General features: G+C 45.9%; 1 protein-coding gene across 3 annotated transcripts; it reads left to right on the top strand.

Annotated features, from left to right (window-relative positions):
* The first annotated feature begins 5342 nt into the window (after positions 1-5342).
* On the top strand, positions 5343-10534 carry DUSP6 (dual specificity phosphatase 6). 3 transcript variants are annotated; one of them, XM_011988899.1, is made up of 4 exons: positions 6108-6214; positions 6455-6967; positions 7582-8019; positions 9046-10534. In XM_011988899.1, the coding sequence occupies exons 2-4, from the start codon at positions 6568-6570 to the stop codon at positions 9351-9353; spliced, it is 1146 nt and encodes a 381-aa protein (XP_011844289.1). In that variant the 5' UTR covers positions 6108-6214; positions 6455-6567; the 3' UTR covers positions 9354-10534. The 3 variants fall into 3 exon arrangements, with proteins under 3 accessions (XP_011844288.1, XP_011844290.1, XP_011844289.1); XM_011988898.1 differs by having other exon boundaries at positions 5343-6967; XM_011988900.1 differs by lacking the exon at positions 7582-8019 and having other exon boundaries at positions 5343-6967.
* Positions 10535-16977: the final 6443 nt, after the last annotated feature.

The raw sequence follows: 16977 nt of genomic DNA, 5'->3' as shown, positions 1-16977 counted from the left end.
CCTCTCACCTCCCTGGCTGGCAATGTAAGCTATACTTTCCCACTAAGGATCATCGCTGGGGCTTTTGAAACAGAACAATGGGAAACAAGGTACCCTCATCTCCTTTCCAAAAGAAGGTAAATGTGCTTACTCAGAAATGTACTGCAGAAATGCCAACATCGTGACAGTTTCTTATATATACATTTATATATACTTTTTACATTTCCTGCTTTGTAAAAATAAAGGATAAGGAAGAAGAATCAATGAATATTTTCCCAGTGGAAGGGATGGAATTAAAACATCTGAAATAAAAAATTAACATTGCTATCTTTAAATGAATTTCTTTGCTAGAGACTGTCTAGCTTTAAAAAAATTCTAGATAAAGTCTCTACGGGAGCCTGAATGTAAATTAATTTGTCTTTCGTCAGATGATTGGAAACAGAAATGCAAGAAAGCTGACGAAGACCATAATTTTTAAAAGCTTAGCCAAATTGGCTAAAGTCTGAATTTCACAATAGTTTATATTTTTCTTCAGGTGGGATCATCCTGGCAATGCACGAATGTGCCATCTCGTTCACAGGGAAGCTCCACTCTCCCACTAGATATGCCTGTGGGTGAGTGATTCTGGTGTTGCTGTCCAGCTACCTCTGCCTTGAGGTCTAACCTAGCCTGTCTTTCCCCTTCCCCCACGTTTTTGGGGAAATCATTAACCCGTGCTCAGTAAGACCTTGCAGCTCCTCACCATGGGACAAGCTGCACGGAGCTTTCACGTGAGAAGCAGTTTGATAGCAAACCTGGATCTGCAATTCCCAGGGGCTGCCCTCATGGAATTTTAATTGGGGGCTATTTGAAATTCCCTTTGGCTTTCTCACAGCCTATCACTGCCTATGAGTCATGTTACCTATTGTCAGTTCCTTAGGCCTCTTGTGTTCCTCAGTTGCTACTGTTGTGGTACAGCTTCTTGGTATCTTTTCTTTTCTTTTTTTTCTTTTTTTTTTTTTTTTTTTTGAGACGGAGTCTCGCTCTGTCGCCCAGGCTAGAGTGCAGTGGCGCGATCTCGGCTCACTGCAACCTCCGCCTCCCTGGTTCACGCCATTCTCCTGCCTCAGCTTCCCCAGTACCTGGGACTACAGGCGCCCGCCACCACGCCCGGCTAATTTTTTGTATTTTTAGTAGAGACGGGGTTTCACTGTGTTAGCCAGGATGGTCTGGATCTCCTGACCTCGTGATCCGCCCGCCTCGGCCTCCCAAAGTGCTGGGATTACAGGCGTGAGCCACCGCGCCGGCCTTTTGGTATATTTTAAAAGCACTCGTCAGAAGACTTTAGGGTGAGTTTCGTGCACCCCAAATACGGTTAAATTCAGTTTTGAAGTTTCGGCTGCACTGAAAGCCACTGTCACTTTGAGGGCCTACCTGGGACCCCTAAATGCATTTACATTTTAAGTCAGAACTTCCCAAACTCTTCTTGTTTGCTGAAAATCTGTTTAACTGTTTTCACATGATGTGTTAATAAATGTCATTGTATTCACAGAGATTATTCCAAGAAGATTAAAGGTCATGCTAGCCCATTTGGATCTTATAAATCGCAAGTGTCCTTGAACTCAGGTAAATTCCTGCAAAATTGCAATGTTTCTCGAATTGCTTTGAGAAAATTTTATAACCAAAGGACACAGCTTTTTAACAAATTGTCTTTTAACTAACAATTTTTAAGGAACTTTCCAGAGGGAAACACCAGGAGGAATTCAAGCACAAGCACAGGCGCTCAGTGCACACATACACACACACACAGAGAAATGAGGATCTATGAAAGTGCTTCTCTGCACTCATGAGAATGGATCACAGATAATCTGCTATGTCCAGTCTTTAAACACAGCCCTCTTCATATGAATGATATCCTCTGAAGGGCACCGAGGCCTCCGGAATTAAGGAAGCCTATAATTCTTCCAAACTACTAGAGCCCTTATCTCCTAAGAGACCTTTTCCTCAGTGCCTCACAGGAATGGCAAGATCATCACCAACAGCATGCCTTATGCAGGAATGAAGTGGCGATATATTTTTTTTAAATTTTTATTAAAGTTCTAGGGTACATGTGCACAATGTGCAGGTTTGTTACATGTGTATACATGTGCCATGTTGGTATGCTGCACCCATTAACTCGTCATTTACATTAGGTATATCTTCTAATGCTATCCCTCCCCTCCCCCAAGTGGTGATATTGTAAAAATCATCTTCTGAATACGGACTTTGTGCCCTACACTTCTCGTGTGTCATCTCAGTTGTCTCTACCTCACAGTCCTTTGAGGGAGGAATATATATTTCCCAATGTTACACACTTCCGAATTCCTTTTCTTGCTTTTTCTCTATAGCGCTTTCACTTTCTAATATATAATTATTTGTTTTATTGGACTGTCCTCATTAGAATGTAAACTTCAGTGAGGCAGGCTATTCTTGTCTGTTTATTCTCTGCTGCTTTCCTGGAATCTAGAATAAATGCGTCAATGAATGAATGAAGTGAGGCCCAGACGACCAGTGAGTGACAGAGGTTTGAACCCAGGCTTATGTGCTGTGCTGATGCACTAGATAAGCAATGGCACTTGATGGCACTTGAAGATTAGGATCTACGGCATATTCTAAGGGAGAGAGAAGACGCAACATTTAGTGAATGGTTGACTGATGAAGAGTTGCGTGCAAAGAAAACCACTGGTGTGTAAAAGGAGCAGGGAAAGTAGCCTAACTTTTGATCTTTGACCTCTGTAGGGAGGATGCAACAAAAAACGTGAGGCTGGAGAAAGCCTGGAGGTCAAAATTCAAAATGCTTCCCTTGAGATTCTTCATATGTGGGCAGGGAATACCACGTGGAGGTGAGTATAGTGTCCACAACACTATATATAATCCGTGCATGTGGGCATCCTTAAGAGTCTGTAAAGGGTTTGGCCTCACGTCTTGACACTCTCCGTTGCTACTGTGTGACCTTGGGCAAATTCCTTAATCTCTGTAAATGAGGATAATTTACGTCTTTTCTGAAGACTGTCCGATATTATGCACGTAAACACAGAAACAAGACGATACCACCCATCGTGTAGTAAGTGCCTAATAGGCATTGTTATATCAGTTTGCTGTGACTGGAGAACACAGTGTTTCAAAGGTAACCAGTAGGGAGAAGTCAGAAATGTAGCTGGGTCCATTCTGATAATCGTGCTAAAGGATTTTGATCCTGGTCTACGATAACACCTCCTTTACTTGACAGCTGAATTGGAACGGATTAAATCGGTTAGGGTAGTACCTCAGAGGGCTTTCCTGGAGATGAGCGAGTGCAGGCGGGCTGTCAAACAAGCCTCAAGGGGCATCTGTGGGATGCCCAAACCGTGCCCCCAAACCGCGGCCTTTTCACAGATCCTCAATTCAGAAGCATAAAAAATTAATTCCAACAGCTAATAGCACCCCACCACCACTTTAGGACATTTCACCGTACCCATTTTGTTGTCACAGGGGCCCTATGAAGCAGATAGTTTGATCTTCATTATAAAGAAGACTGCAACTTAGAACAACTAAATGATTTAACTAAGGGCGCATACCTAGGAAGAAGCGGGGGACATAATGCAAACGAGTGCCGTCCCACTCCAGAAGCCCTTTTCTCAGCATTTCTAGGACTGAGCGGTCAGAACGCCACTTAGCCAATGCGCCAGGAAAGATCGGCATTCCCTTGGCAATAGAGTTCAGAAGCATGGGTAAAAACTACAGTTTCGATGTATCCTCTCGAATCTATAGTCATACTCAGGTAGCTGCGTATTAAAACAGGCGAAGTGGAAACCCAACTTCCCTCTCTTTCTCTTCTGTTGGAGGTGCTGCGCTGAATCTCCAACAGGTTTGCTCTTCTCAGTTCCTCTGCAGGGCATCCTGCCTCTTCCCTCCCTGTCCCCAGGTCCCAATGACTGAAACGTCTCGGGGTGGGAACTTCTGTGACAGATCGGGGAGGATAGGGGGAGTCAACTCCAGCGCAGGCCTCCCACGGCTGAAACTAAAAGATACCCAGTGAAATATAGGAGTTTTGTTCCAAGGGCTGCCCAAAAATGGTGCGGAGAAGAGCTCGGCAATCCCCACCTTCGTTGAACACGCTCCTCCAGGGGCGGCCTGCCTGCAGCAGAGCTCCAAAATTGGCAACCTGGGCCTCGCAGCCGCCTTTTTTTAGCCTACATTTCCCAAACCAGGGAAGAGGCGGGTAACTAAAAATGCAAATTGCAGCGGGGGTGTCAGCAGGCATGCCCGTGGGTGCGGGGCGTCTGGCGAAGGGAGACCCCGCGACCTTAGGCGCCCTCGCGGTGTTCACGGTGGGCGCAAAGCGCAGCGAGGGACGCTCCCCAAAGCCGCACCCCGCCGGGCGGCTGCCCCCGCTTCCGCCTCTCAGGCATCGGCGGGACAAAGCGCGGCCTCTTTTCCGCCGGGGTTTAGGGAGGGGAGGCCGGATTAGGGCCCGCGCCTTCCGGCCGCGGCCCTCCCGCGCCGAGCTGGCCGCACACAGGTGGTTTTCCGCTCGGGAGGGGCAGGCCTCGGCACTTTTATATAACAATAGAGCTCTGCGCGCCGGGAACGCGCCTCCCCGCCGCCGCGGCCCCCACCCGGCCACGCCTCCATCCGGCTTCCAGTCCGTCCGCCCCGCGGCGCCTGGGCCGAGCGCTGCTCACTGGCCTGGCCGGCACCTCCCCAAAGTTACCTGCTGGCTCTGCAGGGCGGTAGAGACGTTCCCCTCGACTCCTTGGGAGCCAGGAGCCAGGGGGGTCCAGGCAGGCACTCGTCCTTGCTCCCCCCACCCGCCCCACATCTTTATGGAACCGGGAGTCCCGCGCTCAGCCCAGTACCCGTCCACTGCATCGCGCACAACCCCCTGCCCGCCAAGCGGGGAGACGAGGACAGCGGGGCGGTGGCAGGGAGCGCAGCGCGCAGGCGCGACTAGTGCTCCCCGGAGTGCCCGGCGCTGGACAAAGGGAGGAGGCGGCGGCAGGAGAGGGCTGGGGAGGGAGGCCCCCTCTGACATGCCTCCCTGCCAACTGTAACCAATCGTCAAGCCCCCCTGCTGAGGCCCCACAGCCTGCAGGCCTTCCCCACTCCTCGCCCATGGCGGGGACTGCCGGCCTGGCCCGGCGCGTCCCAGCACACCTCGCCCAGGCAGCCCCGCCAGACCGGCTCCTCCGTCAGAAGCCGAGCTCCTTGCCCAGAAATCATTAACGAGCGCGACCCCCCAGCAGGCGACGGTGGTGATGGGGTGGGGGGAGAGATTTAGATCCCCGGAACAATGGCTTGTAACTCCCCACGCCGCTGGAGCGGAATACAGTAAAAGCACTGGACTGACCTAAGAGTTTGTTTCTGCACTCTACATTGTTTTAAAGAAAATAAAATGTTACTTTAAGAAAAAAGGTTTCCTTCTGATTTTCTGGACAACCAGACGTTTGTTTGTTTGCTTTAAAATGTTTCAACAAAATCCTGGTTTGTTTCGAAATATGTTGGATTAGCATTTAACACCTCATCGGTCACTAAAGCCCAGTCAGTTCACCAGCCCCAACACAGCCTCGGCTAAAAGAACATCAGAGCAAACAGAGCTAGGCCTTTAAAACTGGCAAACAAATGCCACACACCGCCTAAAGAAGGGGGGTTGGGAGAGGGGAGGGTTAAGGCGAACTTGGGTCCAAATGAGTTTGAAGAGAATACAAAGAACAAAAAGTCAGCACAAGTTTTCCTAAAGCTAGCTCGCGAACGCTAGCGCCGCGAACAAGGGCTTTTGTGCATGCTAATTGCGCCATTGGTGCGCAAAAGTTCCGACGCGAAGTGTGAACTCTCAACAGAAGGAAACATGAGACAACTGAAGTGCCCTGGTTTATGTGCCCTGCTCCTCCTCCGCTGCCGCCTCCCCTTCTTTCTCCTTCCTCCCGCCGAGCCCGCTGTTGCAGCTTGTTTGCACTGGGGCTTATCCGGAGCGGAAATTCCTTTCCGTTTTTGTGAATGACAAACTCATTAACAATTCATCAACACAACCTGTTCCAGCCGGCCCGTCCCCACGGCAACAGCCCCTTCCGCAGCACGCTCATTGGCTGGCCCGGAGAATGTATCCATTGAGACGCTCGCTGTTTGTATCCATTGAGGAGCTGCCTCGCGCAGGGGGTGTGCGAGGCTGAGTCCAAGGGATAGTGAGCAAATCGAGTCTTAAATAATCCAGGGAGAAAGACGCCCGGGTAGATTTGAGGTGCAGACTTGGCGGGAGGGATTAGGAGCCGCTAGACTTTTTTTCCTCCCCTCTCAGTAGAACTGAGTCCGAATTAATTGGATTTCATTCACTGGGGAGGAACAAAAACTGTCTGGGCAGCTTCATTGAGAGATTCATTGACACTAACAGCCAGCGGCTGCAGCTGGGTGCAGAAAGAACCTCCGGCTTTACTTCTGTCTCGTCTTCCCCAACCGCTAGCCTCGGCTTGGGTTAGGCGAGGCGGAATTAAACCCCGCTCCGAGAGCGGCAGCTTCACGCGCGGTGCGCTCGGCCTATGCCTGCCCCGAGGGGCGTCTGGTAGGCACCCCGCCCTCTCCCGCAGCTCGACCCCCATGATAGATACGCTCAGACCCGTGCCCTTCGCGTCGGAAATGGCGATCAGCAAGACGGTGGCGTGGCTCAACGAGCAGCTGGAGCTGGGCAACGAGCGGCTGCTGCTGATGGACTGCCGGCCGCAGGAGCTGTACGAGTCGTCGCACATCGAGTCGGCCATCAACGTGGCCATCCCGGGCATCATGCTGCGGCGCCTGCAGAAGGGCAACCTGCCGGTGCGCGCACTCTTCACGCGCGGCGAGGACCGGGACCGCTTCACCCGGCGCTGCGGCACCGACACAGTGGTGCTCTACGACGAGAGCAGCAGCGACTGGAACGAGAATACGGGCGGCGAGTCAGTGCTAGGGCTGCTGCTCAAGAAGCTCAAGGACGAGGGTTGCCGGGCGTTCTACCTGGAAGGTACGCGCCCGGGGAACTCCGCGCGCGGGGCAGGGCGAGGGGCGCAGGGCTGCGGGCGGGGCGCGTGGACTGAAAATGCCTCTGCTGCGCTCAGCTGGCGCTTCGGAGCCGCGCTGCTAGCCTAGGGGCCGGCAGCCGGCAAGGTATCGGCCGCGAACCGCGCGTTCCGCACCAGAGAACCCGGCCGGTTCAGAATCCACCCGCTTCCGGCTGCGGGTACCGGCGGTTTCTTTCTAACGGGTTCTGCGCCTTCTTACCCAGAACATTCTCCTCCATCACCCTATTTTCTATCGTTCGATTTTGAATTAAGATTTGGAGGACGGGAGAGATTGTTGGGGATGCAAATTGGCACATCCTAGCTTTCAAAATATTCCAAAAAGTTGCCATTTTGTGTATTTCCGGATTCAAACGAATAAGGGTTCTCTGGCGAGGCGGGCCCGTTCGTTCCATTCCCGAGGGTGCACATTTAAAGTGTATTTCTATTATTTATGGTTCTGTATGTAGGGGGTTCGTAGGGTGCTTGTGGTGTTTCTTGCGCCGGGCTGCGGTTCTTACAAGCTGTGAAAACTACTACGGCTTCTCGGGTTACACGATTGCTTTTCTCGTTCTGGCAGGTGGCTTCAGTAAGTTCCAAGCCGAGTTCGCCCTGCATTGCGAGACCAATCTAGACGGCTCGTGTAGCAGCAGCTCGCCGCCGTTGCCAGTGCTGGGGCTCGGGGGCCTGCGGATCAGCTCTGACTCTTCCTCGGACATTGAGTCTGACCTTGACCGAGACCCCAATAGTGCAACAGACTCGGATGGCAGTCCGCTGTCCAACAGCCAGCCTTCCTTCCCGGTGGAGATCTTGCCCTTCCTTTACTTGGGTTGTGCCAAAGACTCCACCAACTTGGACGTGTTGGAGGAATTCGGCATCAAGTACATCCTGAACGTCACCCCCAATTTGCCGAATCTCTTTGAGAACGCAGGAGAGTTTAAATACAAGCAAATCCCCATCTCGGATCACTGGAGCCAAAACCTGTCCCAGTTTTTCCCTGAGGCCATTTCTTTCATAGGTGAGACTAATTAATAGTAGTCGTTCTGACATTTAAATGCAAAATTCCCAGCCATTCATAGAGTTTAAGCTGTTAATCGTTCTTGCTGCTTGCTAATTTGTCGTACTGCAGGTCTCTAATTTTCCTAAAGCGTCCTTAATTCTGGTTTATCTTCTTGCTAAGGGAAGAAAACCTGCCTTTTGATATGGCTGCAGATTACAGGTGTATTTGAAACGCTGTTTCTTTGAATCTTTGAATTCAGTCATTTGACAGTCGTTCATAATCGGACAACAGATTTTTCCCACAGTCTTGGACTCAGGGGAAGGGTCAGATAGAAGTATTCACTATAGACAGAAATTCCAGCATTGCTTTATAATTTTAAAAAACCTAGGAGTTATTTTAGGACGTCAAGTTAGTTGTTGGAAAGCAGTATGAATGCTAAATGTTATCCAGTTGAATGATACTGTGATACTGGTAACAGTGAGACAGTGGGTAACCTGAGCCCAGCAGGAAGAACTGTGGGCTGGAAGCCTGGGAGAAGTGAATCTCCAGGCATTGTAATGCATTTCCTATTACAAAGGAACTCATTTTCAGGCCATGTCGACATCCTGTTCCTCCTAATGGGCCGTCCCCTGTGACTTCCCTCTCTCTTTTAAAATGCCTGAATACCTCCATTGTTAGCTGCACAACATTTGGAGAATAATTTAATAGACCCTTGCAGTCTGGTTGTCTGTATAAAAGGCATTCACGAACATATTGCAGGGTTTCTGGTATTCACATGCTGAGGCAAAGAATGCACCCATTAAGGAGTTTTTTGTTGGCAGAAACTTAATACAAAAGCTCTCTTTTCAGAAAATATCTGAAATATGTAATTGTGTCCAGTGTACATGTTTTATTTCAATGATACATTTTCTGCTGCTTGTAGGGCTCAACTGCCACACACAACTATTATTACTATTATATTTTTAAGTTCAGTTCTTAGACTGATCATTCACAAAGGGTGGTTTTCAGTCTACTGAGATCTTGCTTTTCTTTTTGTGTTCACAGATGAAGCCCGGGGCAAGAACTGTGGTGTCTTGGTACATTGCTTGGCTGGCATTAGCCGCTCAGTCACTGTGACTGTGGCTTACCTTATGCAGAAGCTCAATCTGTCGATGAACGATGCCTATGACATTGTCAAGATGAAGAAATCCAACATATCCCCTAACTTCAACTTCATGGGTCAGCTGCTGGACTTCGAGAGGACACTGGGACTCAGCAGCCCCTGTGACAACCGGGTTCCAGCACAGCAGCTGTATTTTACCACCCCCTCCAACCAGAATGTCTACCAGGTGGACTCCCTGCAATCTACGTGAAAGACCCCACACCCCTCCTTGCTGGAATGTGTCTGGTCCTTCAGCAGTTTCTCTTGGCAGCATCAGCTGGGCTGCTTTCTTTGTGTGTGGCCCCAGGTGTCAAAATGACACCAGCTGTCTGTACTAGACAAGGTTACCAAGTGCGGAATTGGTTAATACTAACAGAGAGATTTGCTCCATTCTCTTTGGAATAACAGGACATGCTGTATAGATACAGGCAGTAGGTTTGCTCTGTATCCATGTGTACAGCCTACCCATGCAGGGACTGGGATTCAAGGACTTCCAGGCGCATAGGGTAGGACCAAATGGTAGGGTAGGAGCATGTGTTCTTCAGGGCCTTGTAAGGCTGTTTCCTTTTGCATCTGGAACTGACTATATAATTGTCTTCAATGAAGACTAATTCAATTTTGCATATAGAGGAGCCAAAGAGAGATTTCAGCTCTGTATTTGTGGTATCAGTTTGGAAAAAAATCTGATACTCCATTTGATTATTGTAAATATTTGATCTTAAATCACTTGACAGTGTTTGTTTGAATTGTGTTTGTTTTTTCCTTTGATGGGCTTAAAAGAAATGATCCAAAGGGAGAAAGAGCAGTATGCCACCTCTTAAAACAAAACAAAAAAAAATTGTGCTCTTTTCTAATCCAAAGGGTATATTTGCAGCATGCTTGACTTTACCAATTCTGATGACACCTTTATGGACACTATTATCACTAAGACCTTGTTATGGCGAAGTCTTTAGTCTTTTTCATGTATCTTCCTCATGATTTTTTTCTCTTTATGTAGTTTGACTATGCCTTACCTTTGTAAATATTTTGGCTTGTGTTGTCTCAAAGGGGATAATCTTGGAAAGACACCAAATCATGGGCTCACTTTAAAAAAAAAAAAAAAAAAACCCTTCAGCTGTGCTAAACAGTATATTACCTCTGTATAAAATTCTTCAGGGAGTGTCACCTCAAATGCAATACTTTGGGTTGGTTTCTTTCCTTTAAAAAAATTTGTATAAAACTGGAAGTGTGTGTGTGAGCATGGGTACCCATTTGATAGGAGAAACGCATTTGATTGTGAAGAAGGGAGAGTTAAATTGCTCCATTATGTTCGTGGTGTAAAGTTTTGAGCTGGAATTTATTATAAGAATGTAAAACCTTAAATTATTAATAAATAACTATTTTGGCTATTGAGTGTGTATTTTTAAAAAAATCTCAGTTACGCCTGTGTATGAAGTGACACATTTTAGAGCTTTTTCATTCAGGGATTGATTTTGACTTGTAGGCATAGCAGGGCAAAGTTCTTTTTAAGCTTTTCCTAGAATGTTTTTCAGCAGCAGTTTATGAAATTCATCATTTGTCACAAAGATGACATCCTAGAATGGACTATCATGTATATGAACAATACCTTTTATGAGTATAGTTCAGGCTTAAAATTTTAAAGCCCCTGAAGAAAAATGAATCTATAGAGCATAGCTTGCTGAGGAATAAAATTTGGATATTAACCACAGAGAGGTGTAGCAGAATAACAAGATGACAGCCACATGTTAACCTCCTGTCTATCCTTCACTGTCAGGATCCTCTGCTCCATAATGCTGAGATAATGCCAAGGAGGAAGTAGGGATAATTCCTTTTCCAGTCTGTTGTTACTGGCAATTCTACCTGCAGATATCCTAGTGTGAGAAGGATGAATCCAGAATGATGTCTCTATTTTTTTCCCCTAGCATGCGTGTGGCAAGGCATATCTAAGCTTCCTCACTGTGTCAGGATATGGCTTTAGAATTTTACATTGGCACTTAGGAGGCAACTTAGTCATCCCTGTTCTAATGTGCTTTTTTGTTTAACTGGTTTGGGATGTGGGTCAGAAACCCCTATTGAAACTTGTGGGGATTATCTTGAATAGTTTCTTTCCAAGCTAAAGGCTTTATATCTTGTCATTTTTCTTGGGACCTATCCTCTCACCTCAGGTGTAAAAATATACAAACCAAAATAAAAGGCAGGTGTATGGAATCAAGAGAACTAGAACATACCTACATCTTTTTGCATGAGCTCAGTCCCTTCATGTGAAGTGGGGAGAAGGATGAGCTTTTTACCCACATGGCACGTGTTAACTGCTTGGTCGTCTACACTTCAGGAGGCAAGCGGCCTTCGTTCGATGGCAATCATATAAAACTGTCCACGGTGATTTTTAAGCAACTAAGTATAAAAAGCAAACCGAAATAGTGCAAAAAATATATATACCAAGTCAGTCTGTCCTATTTGGGTGTCCCAAGTCAGCAAGAGCACAGAAAGGAGAAGTGGATTGCAGTTCAACTTGGCTTGTGTTAATCCAGTTCTGAACGGTTTCCGCTCCTGGCATTCCCTAAACTGCCTGTTCAAAGTAGGGATTTGCAAGCAGCGTTAGCAATTTCCTGTCCAGCTGCAGCTCAAGTAGCTGAGTGCTTTTCCCCCCTTTCTTTTCTCTGATTTCTTTTCTTTTTCTTTTTCTTTCTTTCGTTTTTTTTTTTTTTTTTAAACTATGGGCTGTGGATAATTTTAGTGCATTTCCTCTTTGTGGATTATTATCTCTTTCCTCCTAGAACCTGTATACATTGAGTTCCTACTGCTTGGCTCAAGCCGACAGCTGGCCTCCCCAGCACTTCCTCTCGTTTCACTGTGGGTTTGTTGTTTGTCAGTCCACTTCTGAAATTAATAATGTTTTCTGGCTAAGTGCCACAAGCCATTACCACAAAGGGGAAGTAACACATATGAATAGCAGGAAGCCATGCAGGGTCACAGTGTGAGCTGAACCTGTGGAGGGAGCATAATTGAGCCTGGCCCATTCAGCAAGTGTCTGATGGCAATTTGGGGAGAGGGAGCTTGCTGCATCTAAGCAGCTCAAGCTGTGAAAAAAACAAAAAAAGTTTCCAATAAATTGGGAGCAAATGGTCTTTGTCACCAGTCTGAATAAAGGAGAGAGCGTATGAAGAGCTTAGAGCCTCCATAAAGTTGCAATGTTTGAGGTTTCTCCCCCTTCTTCTGACATATTGTTTCAGAAGGCTGGTGAACAGAGGGGTGCCTGTTTCCCTCTATTCTCACCAAAGGACTCATGTTAAATGGGTGGTTTTTACGGTTCACATAGGCCAGAAGATTCAAAGAGCTATTCTCTTTCCTTCTTTTTCTTCTGTGGAAGGTGGAAGGTTGTAACTGACAGCATGGGCCCCCACCTCGCTCTGTGCCTCCCTTTCTTCCAGCTATATCAGGGCTCCTCTGGTTCCTTTGTGCTTGCAGTAGCCGCGTGAAGGCGATCATTTTGCATCTTGGAGTTGGGCTGGCTTCCTGAATGGAGCCCGCACGGTTACTAGGGCAACCTTTGCCAGCAGCTGCAGTTCCACCGCCTCCTTCCTCACCTGCTGTCCCCATTAGTAGCTTCCTCAGGTCTCTGAGAAAGCGCTACCTTTCCTGGCCTTTTGCAGGGGCGTTGGGGTGGGGTATGGCTTTTGGGAAGGGGAGGTTATCTGCAGGTTTCCTGGGAGCTGCAGGAGACTTAGAGAAAGCAGTGGTTAATCGTATGAACTGGTCTTAGGGTTAAAATAGGAGTGAAAAAGGGTTATCTGGGGATAAAAATACCAACACAGTCTTCAAAGGAATGAAAACTGAGACTTGCACTGACCTGACAATTAGGAGACCTGAACTGTAGCTCCTGCTTTCTTGCTAATGAATCAGGTAGCCCTGGGCAGGGCACCCAGTCTTACTGCATTTCTTTTTTCTTGTCTATAAAAATGAGGGAGTTTTTGCCTCCCATTCTAGGATTCTCTCATAATTCTAGCTTCTGTTCATGGATTGGTGACACTTATTACATGATAAAATGAGGTTCAGAGCAGGTGAAACAAGTAACTAACATTTATTATGAATACCAGATACTACACTTTGTATCTCATTTAATCTTCAAAACAGTTCTGTGAGATAGGTCCTATTATCATCTTTATTTTGCAAAGAGGAAACTGTGGCAGAGAAAGGCCAACAAAGCCTAAAGCCACCTATGGGACACCTGACACATAACATTAGAGAAGGTTTGCATATCCAGTGCTTGTTACTGCGGAACTGAACCTTGAGCCTTTGGCTCTTCCTGTTGGAAATTGCTTGTCATCAGTATTTGCTCCCCTTTATAAAGTCTCATGATGTCGACTAGGAAATGCTGTCCCCATTATCCAGCTGAGGAAGTGGAGGAAGCAGAGGTTAAATGACTAGCCAAATTCCATGTGAATTCCACAGCCACGTGGGAGGCCCCAGCTGGTGTGCTGTCAGAGAGGTGTCCACCAGGGGTAAACTTCCATCCTCCTTCTCCGCAGAGAATTTGCTCTTCCTTGGTCCTACTGGCACTTAAATTATAAAACGACTTTTCCTAAGAATCTCTAAAATGGCTACCAGCTAGCATAGGACCTGACCCTGACCCTTGCCAATACTCCCCTTTCACGATGACGGAAGTAAACTGGACCCAAAGAAGTTCACTTCCTCACTCTGATCCCACCTAGAGGCAAACTGGGAGAGGGAGGTGGGTCAGGGGAAAGGGGAAGGGTGTGAAGAAGCAAGGAGGAGAGGCAGAAGGCATATATGTGGTGCAGGTCTGCAGAAGAAGAGAGGTAAACTGACCAGCAAATTAGCAAATAATGGAGATGGGGGTTTTTAGGACACAGCCAGGGCAGATCATGTGGTAGCTGGCTGTAAGAAAATATCCTTGAAATGTCCTCTTAAAAAAATCAGTCTTCAGACTTTCAGCTGCTTCAAAAGGATTACTTTGGGTGTAAATTTATATGCAGTTCCTCACACAGCCATAATCGTTTTCGGAAAGATCCTGCAAGACTTTCAAATACCCTTGTTCCTCCCGTGTTCTCATTGCTCACTTAGCAATTGGCCCTGAATCAGTCCAGTTATGGTGAAAGAATTTTCAAACTTCTTTAAAGTCCAAAATCGATTTCCTGAGAATATTGAAGGGCACAGAACAAAGTTCAAACAACTCACAAATATTTATCCAGGCCTTGGTGTGCATTGCACTGGTTCGATGAAACAAGTTAAAAATAAAAGGCAACGAAAGACCTCACAGGAGCCCGCAGAGGCTGAAGGCAATGACCTGTTTCTAGATGGAACCGCTAAAGTGCCCAAATCAAAGAGGAGCTCTGAAGAAACTATCGGGCAAGCTCTTGTATTTCCCTATCTGCTTCCCCTAACATTTTAGACCCCACATTTTAGTTTTTTACATAGGAAAGGATTAACAGCTCACATGTATGCAATTTGACCCACTCACTTTCTTACTTCGTCATGGAAAACGCCACTGGAGAAAGTGTGCATATCTATTATCTATCACTGATGTAATGAAAACATGTTAAACCACCATACCTTCAAACATGAACTCTCAGACACTCAAAGGAAAAGTGAGGAAATATCATTCACTTTTTGATAGTGACATCCGAGAAAGCACGAAGCAAGTCTGGAAAAGGTTGCTAATTCTAAAGAATTCTGTTTCCTATTTTTGGGGAAAATCTAAGTATTTATCACATTAAGTATTTTTCACTGGGTCCAGTTTAATTCCTATTGCAAATATGAACAGAAGGAGGAAAGAAAGAGCGGAAGGAGCGGCAGGGATTCTTAGGGTATACCTAGCTCTCTGAAAAATTGTAGCAGGAATATCCTTTTATCTTATGTTCCATTTATTTATTGCTACATTACAAAGCGCCCCAAAACTTAGTGGCTTCAAACAACAGTCATTTATTTTGTTCCTAAGTCTGCATTTGGTCAGGGCTCAGCAGGGGAGGCTGGCCTCTCATCAGTGCAGTTTTCTCAGGGACAGTTCAACTACTAGCCAGAGGATTCATTTCTAAGATAGTTCATTCACTTTGCTGGTGAGTTGGTTTTGGCTTTGGCTGCCCACTGGGACTTCTGCCAGGGGCCAGGGCTAGGGACTTTGGTTCTCCATGTGGCCTAAATTTCCACATAGTATAGTGGCTGTGTTCCATGGATGAAATACCCAGAGAGAGAGAGAGAGAGCCTGGTGGAAACTATATTGATTTTTATGACCTGTTCAGAGGTCACTTCTGCTGCATGCAAAGTTTTAGGCAACAGGATGTAAAAATCCACCTTTTAATGGAGGAGAGGAAAAATTCTGAAAAAGCACAAGAGATGGAAAATATAGTTGCAGTCGTTCTTGGAAAGTACAATGTGCCACCTCTTGGTTGCATGAAAGTTGTTTCAATGTGGGACTATGAGAGTAATAGTGAGTACCCACTGAGATAGATATAAAAGTGCTTAGCTATATTAGTTTCTTGGTCCAATCTTGAAAACATTAACGTTTTCATCAACTACTGTAATTGTTCTTTTAATCCTATTTTTGTCATCTGGTTCTAATGTTAACAATAGAGTAATGAATGCCATCAAAATTACTCTATTGTTAACATTAGAGGCTGGGTGCGGTGGCTCACGCCCGTAATCCCAGCACTTTGGGAGGCTGACGGGGGCGGATCACAAGGTCAAGAGATCAAGACCATTCTGGCCCACATGGTGAAAACCCGTCTCTACTAAAAATACAAAAATTAGCCAGGTGTGGTGCCGGGCACCTGTAGTCCCAGCTGCTCGGCAGGCTGAGGCAGGAGAATCACTTGAACCTGGGAGGCAGAGGTTGCAGTGAGCCGAGATCTCACCACTGCACTCCAGCCTGGTGACAGAGTGAGACTTCATCTCAAACAAACAAGCAAACAAACAAAATTTTTAGATTGACCCATAAAATAAAACAGTTTTTATAAAAGAATATTAATTTTTTTATTTTGTCAGAGAAAACATTATATTTGAAATTGAGTCACCCGAGTTATTGAGTGTAGCTATGGTACATTATTTTCATGCAAAATATAGTGTTCCATTGTATTACATTAGAGTAAGTAATCTTACATTGGTAGAATTCTGTTTTTCCCTCTAATTTTGACTATTATGAACAATACTGCTAAGAACACTTTGGTGCATGTACTCTAATGCACATGTGTACACATTTCCCAGTGGTTTACAGAGGAGTGGAATAAGCATAGTTTGTGTAGAACCTCAATTTCAGACAATTAACATTGTTTTTGAAGTGAGTATTCCAATTTATATTCCCACCAATGATATTTAACTTTTCATACTCTTCCAAATTTTTTATAAACACTTGTTTTGTTTAAACTTTTTAGTTTTTACCAATCTAGTAGATGTGAAATGGTAGTTTATTGTGATTCTAATTTCCATTATTCTGATTCCTAATGAGGTTGGATCCTTTTCTTCTGTTCATTGGCCATAAGATATTTTATTTTGTGAAGAGCCTGTTCAAATCTGTTGTCAAGTTTCAGTTGTGTTCGTTCTATTTTTTGTGTTGATATCAGAGGTGCTTGGATACTCTAAATACTAGTCCTCTATTGAGTATATGCATTAAAAATATCAGTACAATGCTTTTCAAACTTTGTTCCTCAGGGAAGGACCAGGCTGCATTTGGAGGCAGGATGTATACTGCACAACTCTACAGGGTATCAGTCAGAAAGAAAATGATACAAATGGCCATGCCCAACCTGTGTAACCCTACATGGAGTTCTAGGAGACTCATGTGGGACTGGTGCCTAAAAATATTTGAAATCCACTCATTG

This window comes from Mandrillus leucophaeus, unplaced genomic scaffold (genome assembly GCF_000951045.1).
Source record: "Mandrillus leucophaeus isolate KB7577 unplaced genomic scaffold, Mleu.le_1.0 Scaffold340, whole genome shotgun sequence".
In the NCBI taxonomy this organism is placed as follows: Eukaryota; Metazoa; Chordata; class Mammalia; order Primates; family Cercopithecidae; genus Mandrillus; species Mandrillus leucophaeus.
This window is presented reverse-complemented; position numbering and strand designations above follow the sequence as displayed.

What these genes read in the sequence shown, in the direction of transcription:
- DUSP6 (XM_011988898.1), top strand. Translation starts at nt 6,568, where the DNA reads ATGATAGATACGCTCAGACCCGTGCCCTTCGCGTCGGAAATGGCGATC. An exon ending in CCGGGCGTTCTACCTGGAAG is followed by an intron (nt 6,968 to 7,581) that starts GTACGCGCCCGG and finishes TCGTTCTGGCAG; the next exon opens with GTGGCTTCAGTAAGTTCCAA. An exon ending in TGAGGCCATTTCTTTCATAG is followed by an intron (nt 8,020 to 9,045) that starts GTGAGACTAATT and finishes TTGTGTTCACAG; the next exon opens with ATGAAGCCCGGGGCAAGAAC.